This window comes from Pelodiscus sinensis, chromosome 2, assembly GCF_052426305.1.
Source record: "Pelodiscus sinensis isolate ZL-2025 chromosome 2, ASM5242630v1, whole genome shotgun sequence".
NCBI lineage: Eukaryota > Metazoa > Chordata > Testudines > Trionychidae > Pelodiscus > Pelodiscus sinensis.
Window position 1 is genome coordinate 88,835,285 of NC_143053.1, and position 19,597 is coordinate 88,854,881.

General features: G+C 41.1%; 1 protein-coding gene across 3 annotated transcripts in view; it reads left to right on the forward strand.

Annotated features, from left to right (window-relative positions):
- Positions 1-19,597, forward strand: part of GNAL (G protein subunit alpha L) — a 315,877-nt gene that overhangs the window by 216,908 nt on the left and 79,372 nt on the right. For all 3 annotated transcript variants that reach the window (XM_089776312.1, XM_006117488.4, XM_014570679.4), the window contains exon 5: positions 2,285-2,382. In XM_089776312.1, coding sequence (XP_089632438.1) covers positions 2,285-2,382 — 98 coding nt within the window. The remainder of the gene's footprint in view (positions 1-2,284; positions 2,383-19,597) is intronic.

Below are 19,597 nucleotides of genomic sequence, written 5' to 3' on the forward strand. Positions count from 1 at the left end.
CATTATTCTAAATGAACAGCAATTTGCGTATTACTAAAAATTTCTACTGCCAATTGATATATGTTAGTTGCTTCCCACATCACATTGTTGTTTAAAAAAAATGACAAAATGTAGTTTGTTACAACAGCAAAAACCCCAACAACAAAGCTTTAAAATTCCAGGAGTCAGGGTTAGTTCTTTTATTATGATGAAATGTGTATTTCATCCCACTGGATTAGAATAATATATTTATTTGGGAAGTGTAAGATTTAGGATTCCCTTAATGATACAAAGATTTGTATTTTTGCAAATGACATGATAGGTAAATACCTTGTAATTTAACCATCTTAACTGTTGTTTTTTTTAATGAGTTTGGAGTTGAGGGAGGGGTTCTTTTGATTTGTATTAGAACTAAAGAGTCAGAACCCCCAGTTCTCTGTTCCATTAGACAGCACAGTCTGGAGTGGGATACAGAAACATTTAAACAGCAACTGTACACACTAATTTTTTTAGGGCAGGAAGTGAAGGATAATGCCATTTCCAAACAAAACTGCAGTGTGACATTTAGGCAGACAAAAAGTAATTTTGTAAATTGGGGCCAGCACATGTATTCATGTGGTAAGTGCCATGAACTTTTTAATTCACATAAAAGATAAAAGTCTTGGTTTTATATTTTCCTACAGAATGTGATTTCTGAGAGTGCAGAGCTACTTGCCACTACAATGGGAAACTGTTGTTTACTTCTTTCTCAGAGGGAAGACCATTGGCATCTATATCATCTAGGGAAGTAAAATCCCATTTAATTAGTTAACCGCTTAAACAGGGCAGGCAGGGGGTGGCGGGCTGCTCTGGGTAGGCCGGGTCATTGCGGACTGTGCCAGCTAGACTGAGGGCCCGCTTCAGGTAAGGGGGGCTGTTCTAGCCCAGCCGAGCCACCAGTTAACCTGTAAGAATTACCCGATAAACTGTTTAACCATTGACATCCCTAGTATCATCAATACTTTTTCTCTGGTTTCTGCATAAGCCTCTACAAAAGGTCCAGATTGTAGTGAATTTGTGTGAGAGACCTTCCTAATTGTGGGTTTTGGCTGAGCTAGGCACTCATTTACCCAATGGAAACAACGTACCTTGAAGTGCTTCCATGCACAGAAAGAATATTGCTTGTCTTTTATAACTGTTCTTTGTACTGATGGGATGGGTTCCCCAGAATCCAAGGCCAAAGTCTTCTGAATAAAACAATGATTCTCAACCTGGGGTGTACAGAGATCTTCCAGAGATTACTTCAACTCATCTAGATAATTTGCTTTCTTTTGCAGCAGACTACGTAAAAAATAAAATATTATGCAGACAGTGATTTGTTTATACCAGGGGTTCTCAAACTTTGTGATACCACCACCTCCTCTAAGTTGCTCATGACCCCCCTCTAAGTTGGTCGCAACCCCCTGAGAGGTCGGGACCCACAGTTTGAGAAACACGGGTTTATGCAGTACTCAGCCCGTGGGCTGTTTCGTTTTAATGGGGTCGCCAGGGCAGTGTTAGACTTGCTGAGTGCCACAGCAGAAAGCTTAAGTCCAATTTTTTGAGCTAGGTGAAACTTGGAGTATTCAAGACAAAGCACATTCCTGAAAGGGATACAATAGTCTGGAAAGGTTGAGACCCACTATAATAAAGGATCCAGTTTGGGAGGTAGCAACTACATTTAAAGGGCTTTCTTTTGCTAAGTTGCTAAAAGCTATCAACAATCTGTCCATCAAAGGTGCTTTAACATTGCCATATATATGGTAGTGTAGGGTTGTATGCTCAGGTGTTTGGTGTTCCGATTTCATTATAATTATAAGAGTTAGTTTTGATTCATCTTTGATTTCCTTGAGAGGATCCGCTATCCAAAATCCATGTGTCAGAGAAACTGGTTTCTTACTTAGAAATTTGTATTCTTGCACTTCAGTACACCAACCCTTTTTGACATTTCTTTTGGTCACACAGTGAAGTTAGGCTGGATCCTTTTATTAATTCTTACTTTCCAAATAGATAAGAGCTCTTTTGGAGAAGTAGTGAAAGGCTGAATTATATAAAATTCTTGAAATCAATTGATAGGTTGTATGTGAAAATACTCCAGCCTTGAACTAGTCTTCCTGAGACTTTGATTTTACTAATACTACTTTACTTTTTTCTTCTTTGTGTCTATTTTCTTATGTTGCAACCTTTTAAAGCATGAAGATTTGAGGAGGGAGGAACCATTGTTTCTTTTGAATTGAAACAGAACTTGAGAAATCTTCTCTTATTTGTCACAATTTCCAATTTTCAGGAATTCTTTGAACATGCAAAAAAGCTCTGGGATGATGAAGGAGTAAAGGCATGCTTCGAGAGGTCAAACGAATACCAACTGATTGACTGTGCACAGTAGTAAGTGTTTATTTTCATGTAATTAATGCCCAAGAATGTAATCGATTATAACAACTCTGAAAAAGATACTTTATATTTGCAAGATTTGGGAGTTTGTGGTACACCAAACAACATTATAATTTCCTACATCTACAAAACATGCAGAGCAAAAGTACTGAAGATATTACTGTGTTGCTCAGTTATTAGACAGTTACAATTTTTGCTGCTGAAGAATGCTAGAATAAAAAGGAAAAGTTAGCAAGTCAAATAATTTTAAGTAATAGCTGTCTGTTTTGAAAAGTACCAACCTAGACCAATTTAAATTATATTAAATCATTAAGATTATTTTAAGTGAAAACACTTTTAAATTTTTGTTTTGGATGACTCTGTATTTGAACATTTTAAGCATCAGATCACACAGTGAGATTACTAAGGGTTTTTTCACCTTTTATTAAAGATTTTGAAATTTTTATCAAAAGCAATGTAAACCTATATCATGTTTCCTTAGTATATTCAGCAAACAAATAATAGGTGACAGGCAGTTCATCTAATAAACTAGCCAGTTTATCTTCTCATAGAGCTACTTCAAGTCAATCAGTAAATTTGTTAACGCAAGTAACAGTTCCTAAAATGATTCACTTGTTAGGCTGTGGTTTACACAGAGTTCCAGTGGAACGGTCTATATGGCTATGTCTAGACTAAGAGAGTTTTTCTGTCCAAGGAATACGTCTGCTCTTCCAACATTTTTTGTGGAAGAGCAGACGCACTCTTTCGGAAGCGCTGTCACAAGGAAGAAGGGCTCTTCTGAAAGAGGAGGTTTTTCCAAAATTTGGCCCAGTGTAGAAGGACTAAATTCTGGAAAAGCCTCTTCTCACAAAACAATTGGAAAAAGGTATGCAAATTGTGGAACACTATTTGCATACCTTTTTCCAATATAAAGTGCCCTATCCCGTAGGCCACGCCAGAACCCACCCCACCTCCTTCACTTCAGGGTGTCCCTTATCCCGCCTTCTACCAGGGCAGCCTGGGCATTGGGCGGCCTCATCCTATGTGAGGATGGGGATATGAAAATCCCAAACAGGTTATAACACACAGTACATCCACTCTTTTCACCCATCTGCTACTGTTACTATATTTGACTATCACCAAAAATGATAACTCAGCTCTGAATTAGACTTCGATCAAAAGTGTATATTAAATAAATTGCTGTTGCCAGAAATCTTGCTTTTAGAGTTGCTTCGTGATTTAAGATTTTTGCAGAGCAGGTTCTGGAAATCAGTCTGACTGGTGATTATGATGAGCAGCAATATTACAGGTCTGTTGCAAAACAGTGTATCCTGATTCTCTGTTCTCTGTATTCAGACCCCAGAAGAGAGACAAGAACACAAAGCAAACTCATTCCCTCACTTTTGCCAGAGACTGGCAGTTTAGTGTCTTCGGGTCACTGCTCTCCTCTTCCTACCTTGACTATATTGTGGGAGAAGAGAAGCCACCACACGTAGACACATTTACACATGACAGTGTGGTGGAACCGTGTATGGGTAGAAATTAGCTTAGTTAACTTCAGTGGGCATAGTTAGCCACAATTTTGGCATTCTTGGCTTTTCCTGCTGAAATCAGTTCATGGCCAGATTGACTGGAAATACCGCTATTTAAATGAAAGCAATGATTCTGAATGATACAGCAAATGTTGCAAATGACCCTACATTTGTGATTTCTGTGGATTTTTTCCTCTATGGTACAGACTTGGTCTGTGATGATTGAGAGGTCCAGACTGAGTACAGCATGTCATGTATTCTAATGAAATAAGAGGTTGGATACAAGAAAGTAGATATGTAATAAAAGTATATAAGGTAAATGTAGGTAAATAAGATGACTAACAGAGAAATCCTATAAACCTTTGCCAGACCTGTTTGGGAAAGGGAGTAGGAGGCAAGGCAACAGCATGTAAAAAATAAAATGTTTCTTTGTAATATTAATGGAAATATGTTTATATGTTGGAAAAGATGCCTCAAATAAAATTTCTTATATTTGGGGAAAAGACCTATGCTCCAATAGTTATGTACAGAAAGGAAGCACAAATGACAAAATGGAACTGGGGTCAATTCTGATATCCCAAATAGTTAAATTAAACTTTGCATTTTTCTAAAACCATATAAAGGATAACCATACTTTATCCCCCATTTCCTCCAACTGATCACTTGTTTTTAAGATAGTCACCAAGCCTGCGTCTAGACTGGCATGATTTTGCGGAAATACTTTTAATGGAAAAGTTTTTCCATTAAAAGTATTTCTGGAAAAGAGCGTCGAGATTGGCACGGATGCTTTTGCGCAAAAAGTGCTTTTGCGCAAAAAGTGCTTTTGCACAAAAGCATCCGTGCCCAGTATAGACGCTCTATTGTGCAAGAAAGCTCCGATGGCCATTTTAGCCATCGGGCTTTCTTGCGCATAAAATTAAGGTGCCTCTCTACACTGGCCCTCTTGCACAAGTATTCTTGTGCAAGAGGGCTTATCCCTGAGCGGGAGCGTCAAAAGTATTTGCGCAAGAAGCACTGAATTCTTACATTAGAACGTCAGTGCTCTTGCACAAATTCAAGCAGCCAGTGTAGACAGCTGGCAAAATCTTGCCAGTCTATACGCATCTCAAGAGTTTAACAAAATTAGTTAAACTAATACAGAATACACTCTGTTTATCTAATCCAAATAAAGCTAGAAAGAACTACTACTAAATATAGTAAATTGGCATAAAGCTTTATCCATTATAGTTCTGGAAATAATGCTTAGAACTTTTATGTTTTCCATTTTCAGTGTGCTTTACAAATACTATTTAATACTTAAAGTATGTGAAGCTAATAGCTTTTTGATTGAGTACATGGAAGAAAAGTTAAGTGACTTTCTTAGGTTGCAGAGAAGGTCAGTGTCAAAACAAAGATTTGGCACTCTCAAATTCTGGTTTTCTGGTTCTGTGCAAAACACACACACACATCTTTCTCCTGGGGAAGATTGTACCGATGCTTACAAATGGATTAATATACTCTCAATGTAGGGAACAGACTGAAAATATTTCTGGTTTAAATTGCGCCCCAAAGCAATTGCTTATTATTATTATGCAGAAGCGTTGATACAGTCATGATGAAGTTAATGGATGGATAGTTATTGCTTTTTGTTTGTTCTATATTTATATGTTTTATGTTTTGTATTGTGGTAGTAGCTATTTCATGTAAAAATTTGCATCTTCCTTACAGGAGTTGGCATAATTTAGAACGGTAGAGTTATCTTATTCCTTCTTATCTGAAGTACATAATATTAAAAGTAAGTTTGAAATAATGCTAGAAAAGATGCACTTATTTTCCTCTAAACCTAGAGAAAATGCTTTGTACACACGTACTAACTTGCTGTCTAAGGAGGACTGAATGGAATTCCATTTGAAGCACTCTTAAGAATTTTTCTTTATTTGTCCAAAAAAAATAACATTAAATGGCAATAGCATTCTTCCCCTTCATTTATTCCCAAAGTTCCTAGGGGTTGAACAAGCCACATTCACCATGTTTTCATCTTATCCTAATTTGCTGAGCAAGCATCCCAGAGCAACAGTTGAACCTCAATCTTGAAGATGGCAGTGCGGATAGTGTGCAAGGCCACTGTTCCTCTCTCCATTTTTTAAAAAGTTTATTTTCTAAAATAGATATTATTAGTTTACAAGGTAGGTGGGATGTCTTTATAAAGGATGCTGATTATTAAATTATTCATAAACAAAATCGAAGTTACTATAATTTGATTGCAATTCAGAAGCTTCAATGAGAATTAAAAATACATTTTAAAAGCTTAGCTTAGTTTATATTTGTATTTATTTTTTTGAGAAGTATTAATGTTATGTGGCTGGTAACAGAGGCAATGCAAACCAGCAGAGATAGTAGGGACCTCGTTTTCATTTACGCTAGAGCTGTAAATTGCATTTGCATTCACTATAAGGCTGCTTTACACTGCCAGACTGGTGTACGGGGCTTAGTGTGAATGAACATCAAGCCATAGGTGTCTATTCATAGTTTTTCTGCCATAACTTCCTCTGTTAGCTGAACTTTGTTTAACAGCTGTCACATAAGTACATAACATGGAATTTGGCAAATGGAAAAACTGTGACCAAGCAGGATATTTCGCTTGAGGTCTGATAACTCTAGGTGTATCCTAAGCAAACGTTTTAAATTTTCGATCTCTAACTACAAAGTTATACAGCATATTTATATTCAGTACTGAGAAAAAGCTACAAGATTTTTAAAAAATTAAATAAACTACAACAAGTTGTGTGTTTTTTAAAATGCATTTCACAGAAGCAGCAGTGTGTTCTTTTCTCTTTCTGGGCTGAAATATGTTGTCACTTTTTTATAATTCAGTCTCCTTAATTTTTTATATTCTTCACAAATATAAAAGACGCTGCACGTAAGATATTAAAATATGGTTCTAATTGTGCAAGGACCTCATTCATTTATTTTCCTTTTAAAATCCACTTCTCTTCTCTAGACTTTGACAATGTCATACATTAAAACCCTGCTTATTGACAATGAAGGGGTTGGGGAATCATAATATTGGAGATTTAGTGAACACTGCATACATTTTTAGATACTCAAAAACAGAGGTTCTCAAGTTGTATTTGTACCACTGCATATACACAAACATCTTCTGAGGTATGTCAACTTTTCTAGATATTTGTCTAGTTTTACAGCAGAGTATATAAAAAGCTTTAGCAAAGTCAGTACGAACTAAAATTTCATACATACACTGACTTGTTTATACTGCTCTATATACTATACACAGAAATGTAAGCACAATATTTATATTCCCATTGATTCATTTTACATTTATATGATGAAAATGAGAGAGGCAATTTTTCAGTAAAAAGTGCTGTGACACTTCTGTATTTTTCTGATTTAGTAAGCAAGTAGGTTTTACTTGGTGTACTTAAGGTATAACTTGGTGTACTTAAGGCAAGTCATACTCCTGGAAGGTGTATAGTAGATTGGAACGGTTGAGACCAATTGCTCTAAACCTGTGGTCACCAACAGGTTGATCGCGATCGACTGGTCGATCGTGAGGCCTCGACCAGCTGATCGCGGGGAGCCTGTCTGCCCCGCCCCCATTTCCCACCCACCCCGGGTTTCGGTCCCCGGGGCAGGCGTGTGTGAGGGGGGAGGGTCACCCCCAAGGGGTTGCCTGAGTGGGGGAAACTTTTTTGGAACATCCCTTGTTCCTCATAAAATGAAGTTTTTACAGGGATGCTGAAAAAGCACTTCTGCTCTTCCAAAAACAGTTTAGGAAGAGGAGACGTGTTCCCTGGATGCGGCAGTTTTTCTGGGATACCTGAGGTATCCTGGAAAAGTTCTGTAGTGTAGACATAGCTTTTGTGTCTGGAAGAGCTTTGTAAAGTTTAGTCTTCTGTGAATCCAGAACTCCTCAAAATAAACGACGTCCCAGTTATAAAGGGGAGAAACCCCAGGTCAGATAGTAGTTTGTAGAACTGATTAAGTGTCCCTAAAAGTTTAGGAGTGTGTTAAAGTAAAGGGATTTGTGGAAACCTTGAGGAATTGAGTTCCCTTTTATTTATTAAGAGCATGAGACAAGGGCAAGCTGACAGTGATTCATTGTCGCTGTTTGACTACACAGCAGTGGATGTGAAAGTCATTTGATCTCGGTCCACTGTGGGCTGAGCAAGTATGTTTATCGCAAACCAACCTGTGCCTGTGCGCGCGCGCACACACACACCCATCATATTCAGTGCTAACTGGTAGTACGCACACACACACACACCATATTCAGTGCTAATTGGAAGTATTTTTAGCAATCCAAGCACAGAAACTAATGATTTTACAAGTCACTGAGACTGACAATTTTAAAATTAGACCCTTACAATAGAGTTGAAGTAGACAATGTGGAAAGACTTAACTTGACACTACACAAGGTGTACCAGTTCTTTGGGTAGATAAAGGTCTTTAGTCTTTAGTACTGTCAGTGAGCATATTTCTGTAATACTCAAGCACCACTGAAAAAATCTAAACGTTTTGAAGTATGGTTTTAGCTTGGTAAAACATTATATATGAGAGCTGAATGACAAATTTGAAACTAATAATTTACTCCATAAATTTTAACCTTTCTGTTTCTGTAACATCCACAAACTATGTGAAATTTTCTTCTGTTTATTCATTATTCAAAATTACTAATTTTTAGTGAGATGCTTTAATAGTTTGGGTTGATCGCGAGTCATGTGCTACAAGTGGGCAGTGGGCAAGCGACCAATAAGCTCGCGAACAGGTGAGTGCTAACAGGGAGTTTAGAGAGGGAGTTTAGACGGGGAGAGGGGGAGTTTAGATGGGAAGAGGGAAGGGCGTGAGGTTCTCTTGCCTTTCTTTTTAAATCCCTTCTCCAGGACAGCAGTGATGGATGGTGATAGGTCTGTTGTTGTTACCTGCATGGAGTGTGTCATGTTTGTCTTCCTCCCGGAAGAAAGAACGGATTTCATCTGCACTAAGTGCAAGCTGGTCACCATTTTGGAAGAAAAAATTAGAGGACTGGAGGCCCAAGTGTCGACCCTACGCTCGATCAGAGAGGACGAAGACTTCCTCGATAGAAGGCAGCATTTGATCCTTCAAGCACAGCAGGCGGAAGAGCCAGAGAGGGCAGTATAGGACCAGGAAGAGAACTGGCAGCATGTAACTTCTAGAAGAGGAAAAAGGCCAGCACGGGAATCCCTCAATGCTATAGAGGTAAGTAATCACTTCCAGGCTCTCTCCACAGGCTCTGCAGTGCTGAATGCTTTGGAAGAGACCTCACAAGGAAGAAACCAGAAGGGAACACCATCTACTGGAAGGCATGGGATGCGTAGTCCTAGGCATGGGGGTTCCACGGCCACCACCCCAAAAGAAAACGACGGGTGGTGGTGGTTGGGGACTCCCTCTTAAGAGGGACTGAGCCATCCCTCTGCCGTCTGAACCTGGAATCTCGAGAGGTGTGCTGCTTACCGGGAGCTTGCATACAGGATGTGACTGAGAGGCTTACCAAACTGATCAAACTGTCGGATCACTATCCCTTCCTGCTTCTCCATGTGGGAACTAAGAATGACCTTGAGCGGGTTACTGCGGGTTATGTAGCGCTGGGAAGAAGGATCCAAGAATTCGGAGTGCAAGTGGTGTTCTCGTTCATCCTCCCTGATGCAGGGAAAGGACTGGGCAGGGATCATCGAATTGAGGAAGTAAATGCGTGGTTGTGCAGGTGGTGTCGCAGAGAGGGCTTTGGTTTCTTTGACCATGGGACTCTGTTCCGGGCACAAGGATTGTTAGGAAGAGATGGGATCCACCTAACGAAGAGAGGAAGGAGCATCTTCACGGGCAGGCTTGCAGACCTAGGGAGGAGGGCTTTAAACTAGGTTCGTCGGAGGATGGTGACCAAAACCCTGAGGGGAGTGAGAAAGTCGGATACTGGGAAGAAATGCAAAGAGGAACGAGCAACAAAGGAGGACCCTGATTCGAATGGAGAAAATAGGGCGTTTAATTGGTTACCTGAGGTGTTTGTACACTAATACGAAAAGCCTGGCAACAAACAGGAAGAACTGGAGGCTGGCCCAGTCCAAGAAATATGATTTAATTGGGATAACATAGACTTGGTGGGATGACTCGCATGACTGGAGCGCTGTCATGGAAGGGTATAGACTGTTCAGGAAGAACAGGCAGGGGAGAAGAGGAGGAGGACTTGCACTATATGTAAGAGAGCACTATGATTGCTCTGAACTCCAGTATAAAGAGGGAGAAAAACCTGTTGAGAGTCTATGGGTTAAGTTTAAAGGAGCGAACAACAGCAGTGATGTTGTGGTTGATGTCTGCTACAGGCCACCGAATCAAGTGGATGAGGGAGATGAGGCTTTCTTCAGATAACCGAGAGAAGCTTCCAGATCGCGGGCCTTGGTTCTCGTGGGGGACTTTAATCACCCTGATATCTGTTGGGAAACCAATACAGCAGTACACAGGCAATCCAGGAAGTTTTTGGAGAATGTTGGAGATAACTTCTTGGCACAAGTGCTGAAGGATCTGACCAGGGGCCGTGCGCAGCTTGACCTTCTGCTCACAAACAGGGAGGAACTAATAGGGGAAGTAGAGGTGGGTGACAACCTGGAAAGCAGTGATCATGAGATGGTAGATTTCAGGATCCTGACCAAAGGAAGAAAAGAGAGTAGTAAAATACACACCTTGGACTTCAAAAAAAAAAAGATTTTGACTCCCTCAGAGATCTCATGGGCAGAATCCCCTGGGATGCTAACATGAAGGGGAAAGGAGTCCAGGACAGCTGGCAGTATTTTAAAGAAGCCTTATTGAAGGCACAGAAAGAAACCATCCCGAAGCGTAGCAAGAGAGGCAAACATGGTAGGAGACCGGATTGGCTTAAAGGGGAAATCCTTGGTGAACTTAAGCACAAAAAGGTAGCTTACAAAAAGTGGAAACTTGGACAAATGACCAGGGAGGGGTTTAAATGTATAGCTCGAGAATGCCGGGGGTTTATCAGGAAGGTGAAAGCACAAATGGAATTGCGACTGGCTAAGGATGTGAAGGATAACAAGAAAGGTTTCTACAGGCATGTTAACAAGAAGAAGGTGATCAGAAAGGGTGTGCGGCCCCTACTGGATGAAGGAGGTAACCTAGTGACAGTTGATGTGGGGAAAGCTGAAGTACTCAATGCTTTCTTTGCCTCTTTATTCACAGACAAGTTTGCTCCCAGACTAATGAGCTAAGTGACACAGGATGAGATGAAGATGGCCAGCCCTTGGTGGGTAAAGAACAGGTTAGGAACTATTTAGAAAAGCTAAACTTACACAAATCCATGGATTCAGACTTAATGCATCCGAGGGTACTGACGGAGTTGGTAAATATCATTGAGGAGCCTTTGGCCATTATTTTCGAAAAGTCGTGGAGATTGGGAGAAATCCCGGATGATTGGAAAAAGGGAAATATAGTGCCCATCTTCAAAAAAAGGGAAGAAGGACGATCCAGGGAACTACAGGCCGGTCAGTCTTACCTCGGATCCTGGACAAATCATGGAAGGGATCCTTAAGGAATCCATTTTGAGGCACTTGGAAGAGAGGAAAGTGATTAGGAATAGTCAGCATGGATTCACAAAGGGAAAGTCATGCCTGACCAATTTGATTAGCTTCTATGATGAGGTAACTGGCTCTGTGGATGTGGGAAAGTCAGTGGATGTGATATACCTTGACTTTAGCAAGGCTTTTGATACGGTCTCCCACAATATTCTTGCCAGCAAGTTAAGGGAATGTGGATTGGATAAATGGACAGTAAGACGAATAGAAAGATGGCTAGAAGGCTGGGCCCAGCGGGTAGTGATTAATGGCTCGATATCAGGATGGCGGTCGGTTTCTAGGGGAGTGCCCCAAGGTTCGGTTCTAGGGCCTGTTTTGTTCACTATCTTTATTAATGACTTGGATGAGGGGATGGATTGCACCCTCAGCAAGTTTGTGGATGACACTAACCTAGGAGGGGAGGTAGATACGCTTAAGGGAAGAGATAGGGTCCAGAGTGACTTAGACAAATTGGAGGATTGGGCCACAAGAAATCTGATGAGGTTCAACAAGGACAAGTGCAGAGTCCTGCACTTGGGACGGAAGAATCTCAAGCATTGTTACAAGCTGGGGACCAACCAGTTAAGTAGTAGTTCTTCAGAAAAGGACCTGCGGTCTACAGTGGATGAGAAGCTGGATATGAGTCAACAGTGTGCCCTTGTAGCCAAGAAGGCTAATGGCATATTAGGTTTCATTAAGAGGAGCATTGCCAGCAGATCCAGAGATGTCATTACTCCCCTTTATTCGGCTCTGGTGAGGCCACATCTGGAGTATTGTGTCCAGTTCTGGGCCTCCCACTACAAAAAGGATGTGGACGCGGTGGGCAACCAAAATGATTAGGGGGCTGGAGCACATGACGTACGAGGAGAGGCTGAGGGAGTTGGGTCTGTTTAGTCTGCAGAAGCGAAGAGTGAGGGGGAATTTGATAGCAGCCTTCAACTTCCTGAAGGGAGGTTCCAAAGAGGATGGAGAGAGGCTGTTCTCAGTAGTGACAGATGGCAGAACAAGGAGCAATGGTCTCAAGTTGTGGTAGGAGAGGTCCAGGTTGGATATTAGGAAAAACTATTTCACTAGGAGGGTGGTGAAGCACTGGAATGGGTTACCTAGGGAAGTAGTGGAGTCTCCATCCCTAGAGGTGTTTAAGTCTCGGCTTGACAAAGCCCTGGCTGGGTTAACTTAGTTTGGATTGGCCCTGTCTAAAGCAGGGGGCTGGACTTGATGACCTTCTGAGGTCTCTTCCAGCTCTATGGTTCTATGATTCTATTAAGTATTGTTCTGTATTCAAAACTTGGGTATGTTGGTTAGTTCTGATTGACTGATTGCTCATCACTTATTTTTGGGTTCCCAGACTTGAGTGAAGTTAACTGTGAAATGAGAAAGAAGGCTTAAAGATGCCATTGGGGCTTTGACTCTCCCAGGGAAACATAGAAGTTCAGAGGGTAGGAAAATAGATAAGAAGGATTAGTCCTTTTTTAAAAAACAATTTTTTTTTCTTTCTGGGTTGCTCATACTTTGCCCAAGGCCTTGTTCCTAGAAAAATTAGGCTACCATATGATTTATTGGATGGTTTCCATGTTTAAATTTAATTGCATTCTTACAAAACAACTGTGTACATGGGTGGTCCTAGCTGTGGGAGATGCCTTCTGGCTCATTTAATTGCCTGTAATCTGGGACTTGGGGAAGATTTAGGGAACCCTATCCCCTGCCCTGTCAAGCACGATTCTGTACTGTATGAAATATGCCACTTCTGGTATGCTCAAGTATGCAAGCCTGAAATCAGCTTTCTGCAAACATTTGTGCTAGTAAAGCGTCATTTGTTCAAGTGTTCAGAAAAGCAAACACAAGCTTGTCCAAAACAAATTTATCTTTATATTTGAGCTAATATACACAGAAAAAACACACACCTCATTTTTTCTTTGCTTAAGAAACTTTGACAGAGTTTTTTGGACTACAATTTAGGAATATGATAGTGTAGTTGATTAACCAATAAGCGAAAGGTTATAGGTTAATGCTATAGACTACATTCATTTCCACCCCACCCTTTGCCAGTAAATTTTTAGCAGGCTGGCCAGCAGCCCAGCTCAGTCCCAGTTTGCATTGGGTCCTGGACCTACCCCCACTGCAGTTCTCCATTTAAAGTGTATTAGGAGCCAGGCGAGCAGGCAGCCTGGCTCAGTTCTGGCTCAGGCCGGGTCCAGGAGCTTATGCAAGAAGCCTGCAGTATAGACTTAGCCCCTGTGTCTGGGCACCCCTACCCACACCGAAAGGCATATAATTTGGAGGGGCAAACTATCTTTCAGTTCCTTCTTTCTGCCTATCATTGTGAGAGCATCCTTGGCAGTATCAGCTTCTCTTGCGCTCTGTGTAACTGAAATTACTTTTAATTAATTATTAATTGTATTTAATTATTAATAATTAGTCAGTCTTCATTAAATGTTGTGGTTAGCGTATTTCAGAAGTAAAGGTTTTAAACCTGTTGTCTACATTAAAAAGAGTCTTCTTAGTGTTAGGGTTTCCCCAGTATCAAGTTTTAGTACCTGTGGCTAAAGCAAAGTCCCCAGGCTTCAAAATTTGTCCCTCCTTTGAGGCAGCTTTCCACTGAATGATGGGTACTAAACATGCTTTTTTTCCTTCTTAAAAAAAACAAATGCCCTAAAAAAGCACAGGAAATCCCAATTCAGCTTTTTTCTCCTGAAGCACTCAATGGGGGCCTTCTCAGAACTGGAGACAAGAAGCCTCTAAGGGTGTATCTACACTGCACCCTTAGCTCAAAATAAGCTGCACAATTTGAACTATGCAAATTGCGTAGCTTATTTGAAGTGTATTTTGAAACAGCCTTATTGTGCCCCCTCCCTGTGGAGATAGAATATAGGAGGAAAGAGGGCACCCTGACATAAGCACCTTTCCTTTCCCTTCCCTGCTCTGTACCGCAAACAGGAGACTCCCAGGGAGGGGCAGCTCCAAGGCAAAGGGCAGGAGATGTGCAGCAGTGTGGAGAAGGGCAACTGAAGTACCAGCACTTGATAGCCTCTTGGCCAAACCTGTCAGAGGCTCCAAGATCCTGATCTACTGGTTGGTGACCACTGCTGTAGTGCAATATAAAGAGCCATCAGAAAGCTACAGATAAGTTTAGACTATTACATTAACATTCAACAGACAAGTAAATTAAGACACTTGACACTGCCTTGAGGTCCCAACCTACTAACACCACGCTGAGCACCAATGCTGGCAAAGAGACTTTAGCTCACCTGTTGCTCTAGCCACACCACTAAAGGAGAGAGATTATTTTTCTCATTCCCTTTCAGAACTCAATAAAGAGGCATTTCCTGTCTGTTCATATTGGTCTTGTTCATATGACCAAAGTGTTCAGAGGGATTGGTGTTACCTGTATTGTTATCTAAACCCATAGAAGTTAGGAAAACCCATTTCTGGATTTCACAAATTTCAATATCTTTCTATGTCACCTCAGATTCAGAATGGTAAATCTAGCTTCTATAATCCCATCCTCAGATCCTCAAGACTGGTTTAAAACCCTGGACCTATTGGAAGCGTATATACACATACCTATCCATTTATCACACAGAATGTAAATGGGAAATTCCCACTCTCAGCATAAAGTCCTGTCCTTGGGTCTTTCAGCAATGCCAAGAATATTTGCACAAGGCCACAGTTGTTGTGGTTTACCTGGGAAAACAAAGAATATCTTGATGTTTGGCTCATTCAGTCACTGCATCAGGGGAACAGTGCCATTCATATGATGCTACAACTTTTCTGTATCTTGAGTGTCAGAGTGATCAGAGGAAACTGAAATGTTGGCACAAAAGAGAGAGATTATAGGGCTAGTGCTAGATTCCACAGCAGCAAGAGTGTATCTGCCACAAAACTGATTCAGTACCATAGTAGATCTCAATCACCAGCTGCAGGTTCACCCTCCAACATCTGTAAAACACTGCCTCAGACTGCCTCCCTTCCTGCAAAGAGAGTTGAAGTCTGAATATCTCCCTAACGGACATTATATGGATGTGAGTTTCCAGATATATTCTCCATGTAAGCAAAGGGATTCCATTTTCTCTGCCTCTTGATAACTGATGGTTCTGCGCTCAGCTGGGATAGTCATCGGGATCAACTTTAAATCAAGGCCTATGGCTCACTGAAGAGATTAGTCTTGGTATAAACTGTGAAGGGTTGAATCACAGAAATCCCCTTGGGGTTGTTCCCTGGTGTGCGGATCAAGCTACTGATGCACACATTCCTGCCCTTTGAGGCTCCCCACCACTCTGTCTTGGTGGGTCAGAAGCTCTGGTCTCCACCAGCCAAGGCACAGAGTTGGGGTTACCGCCCCTCAGCAAAGCAACTCAGATCTCAAAGAGGACCAAAACCCCCAATAAATCCATCGTACCCTGTGTAAAAGTTTTACACAAAGAAGGCTCTTAAGGTCAGCCCCCTATATCACTTAAAGAGAGATATGCACAGTGGTTTCCCCGCCCCCATAGCAGTTATTTACACATGGCTTGATAATAAACAAAAGTTTTTTTATAAGTATAATAAGTAGAATTGTAAGACATTACAAGTGAAAATAGATCAAATAAGTTGCTGAGTTAAACAAAAGATGACAGCTAGTTCTAATTCACTAAGAAACTTTTTAAATGCAAATTCTTAACCTAAACAGTTACTCTGAGCTGAAGCTATAGCTTTTTCAGAGTCCTTTAGAGTTCTTTGTTGCCAGTTTTCTTCATGTGTATCCTGGTAGGGTGGGTGAGGCAGTTTCTAAGGCCAGCTGAAGACAAAGACCTCATAGCTTTCCATTCCTTAAATAGCTTTTCACCCAGGGTGGGAGCCCTTTGTTTAGCATACTTCATCCCCATGGAAAAGCACCACATCCAAAGATGGATTCCAGTAGCAGATGGCATGTCTTTCTAGGACCCACCTCAGTTTTTGTTTACAGGATAAACAAGACTGTTCACACGTTGCTAGTTTGAGTATTGAGTCATTAAGTTCCTAATGTATCCATAATGACCCTCATAAACACATTCAGAATTAAAACCAGATTCACACTTCATATTTAACTTTGCATACAAAATTGATACATTCAAAAAATAGGATATACAGATTTAGCAGATCGTAACTTTAAAGATGATGTTACATGATGCATTTTGCATAAAACATCTTTGTGTTGCACATATTTATATCCCTAAACCAATTTTTATAAAGCATGGAGGGGAGCGTGACATAAACATCCTAGAGTTGAGATCTCTCCAACTAGTCTGCACAGCATTTCTCCCCATGCTAAGTGGAATGACAAGCTATATCATGACAGTCAACACAACAGCAAAGTTTTAGGCCAACAGATGGGGAGCAGAACATTTCCCCCCGCCCTTCTTTGTCAAGAAGTTGTTGGCCTACAGAACTGGTCTGATCATAACCAAATCACACCAGTAGCTGTGCATCGACCAGGCTAGCAGAATGACCTAGTTGACTATATCAGCAGGCAGTTCACAGCTCACTACAAATGGATTGTCAAAGACACCATCCTCCAGAGCATTTTCTGCAGGAGGGTTCACTCAATAGTAAATCTGTTCACCACAGACAAAAATGTAAAGTGTCAGGTGTTATACTCAAAATGGAAGAGATGTTCTGAGCTACCTATCAGTTCTTTAAGGTATGCTTAGCAGCAATAACAGCTCATCATCTCTCCCATTCAGGATCATGTATATTTTTCCCATCCCACAGTTGCTAGTTTTCTCAAGGGCCTTATTCACGTGTTTCCCCCCCTGTCCAGCAGTCCCTTCCTTCCTCATATCTTAATATAGTGTTATTGGGCTAATGCAATGGTACCCAAACTTCTCCTGTTATGTGCCGTTGCCCCCACCTTACCAGTAATGGAATCTGTCTGTGCCTCTCTCTGTTGTTGCACAGTTGGCTAAGCAGAAAAGTTAGACCTGAAAGGAGTTGGGTGAGGGCTGGGGTTAGAGTCAGAGCTGGCTACGGGACAGAGGGAACGAGGGTAGAGCTGGGCTGGAGCAGAGGATGAAGCACATCTACAGCTGGGGCTGAATCTGAGCTGGGGCAGAGAAAGGGGATAGAGTGGAACTTTGGCAGTGGGCAGACGTGGGCTGAGGGCAGGGCTGGGTGTGGTGTTCCTTCCCTGCCCCCTATGAGGGCTGGCCTGGGATCTCTAGACATTGCTCCACATCCCCTAGGGAGTGTACCCCATATTTTGGGAACCACTGTGTAATTGAGTCCCCCCTTTCAAGCCCCTAGCAAACTGCCCACAGTACCAAAAAGGGCCTTTTTATTAGCAGTATCAGCAGTCAGAAGGGTATTGGAAATTTGGGCTCTTATTGCTGGTCCACTTCACACATTGATCCATAATGATAATGTGACCCTGAGACTACAACCTGAATTCATACTAAAGGGTTGTTTTAGATTTCACTTTCAATCAGGTGATTCATCTGCCATTTTTCCCCTAACCCATTCTCCATCGAGTGGAAAGCCAAATTATACACCTTTTATCTAGTTAGAGCACTGTCATTTTATCTGCTCAGTATTAAAATTCTTCAAGGCTAACTCTACATTGCGCTCTCTTGCACAAGAACATATGCAAATGAGGCACAGTGATGAATATTGCCGTGCCTCATTTACATACTTAATGAGCTGCCATTTTTGCTCAAGGGGCTTTTGTGCAAGAAGTAGCAGTCTACATTGCGGCAGAATGGCTCTTGCGCAAGAGGGGATTTTTGCGCCAGAAGGAGCAGTGATAGACTGCTCCTTCTTGCGCAAAAGCCCCTTGCTTAAAAATGGTGGCTCATTAAGTATGAAAATGAAGTGCGATATTCATTGCCGTGCCTCATTTGCATATGTTCTTGTGCAAGAGAGCACAATGTAGACCTAGCCCAAGAGTGCCCTAGTTATTTGTAGTGCTTGCAGACAGACAAAAGGGTCATACAATATCAAGCCAAAGGCTGTTTTAAATGGATTTTTAATTGTAGCTATGAGTTAACTAAGTTGGAACCAGTCAGCCAGGTTGGGGCCTAGTGCACTAGGGCTCAAACAGTTTCATTGGCTTCCCTGGGAAACATACCATCTTTAGCTTGCTCAAAGCCCCCTCCTCTTACCTAAAAGGTTACATATTTCAGGTCACCAGAAATGGAATCCATGTGGATAATTTCTCCACCTCAAGTAAAACACAGGTATGGTTGGGTAGTAATGGTTCTTTTCTTATTTCTAATTTAGACATTTTAGCTGTCATATCCTGAATGTGACAGAGACCCCCTAATGAGGGAAGTCTTTACCAGACAGGAGAAGAGAATACCTTACTCAGATTCATTAAGGAGATTGCCATATTTGTTTGTAAAGGCCACCATTTGAAACAAAGTCTGGAGGTACTTCATTTGTTTAATGGGGAGCTACAGAGGTTTTTTTGAGTCTTCCAAATGGAGTCCTGAGACCATAGCATTTGTAAGTTTGCCTTTGGCTTATAAATATGACTAGTCATTTGTGTGGCCACTCTCCAAGTGGGTTTCTAACAATTCTCACTGAGTTCAGAAACTGGGAAGAACCCTTCTAACAGGGAATTGGTAAGAAGGAACTCAGTTACATGATTTCAAGAACCTGTCCGTCTAAAATTGTTTGCAGAAATCTGTGTTTGAAAATGGTTGTCATTATTAACTGGTTATTTTCATAATACTTTATTGTTCTTGTGTGGACATGGCCAAAGAAGTCAGCTGACTGGAGGCTTAAGAATGTTTGTTGATGAGACAGATGATCTTTGGAATAGAGCTGCCAAAATTACATGTCTCTTATGTGCAGTGTTAAAATTGAGGGAAAGTTGGCAGGGTGATTACTGGAGGTACAAGAGAGGAAAAGAATTCCTCTGTATAACAGTGAAGGAAACTGTGCTCAATCCTTTTTAGTATGCTTTAAAACACAGTTGTGATTTGTATATTTTCAACAGCAGTATAATGTGAAGATGATCAGAGTGACTATAAAACTTTTTTGTTTTTTAAAACTACCTTTTCATAAGTTTACTGGCTCTGAGACAACTATACATTTTTATTTTTGTTTCTTTTTTATCTTTTGAAAAATGCTTAAACCATCTTTTTGGAGGAAAATTCATCCAAATGG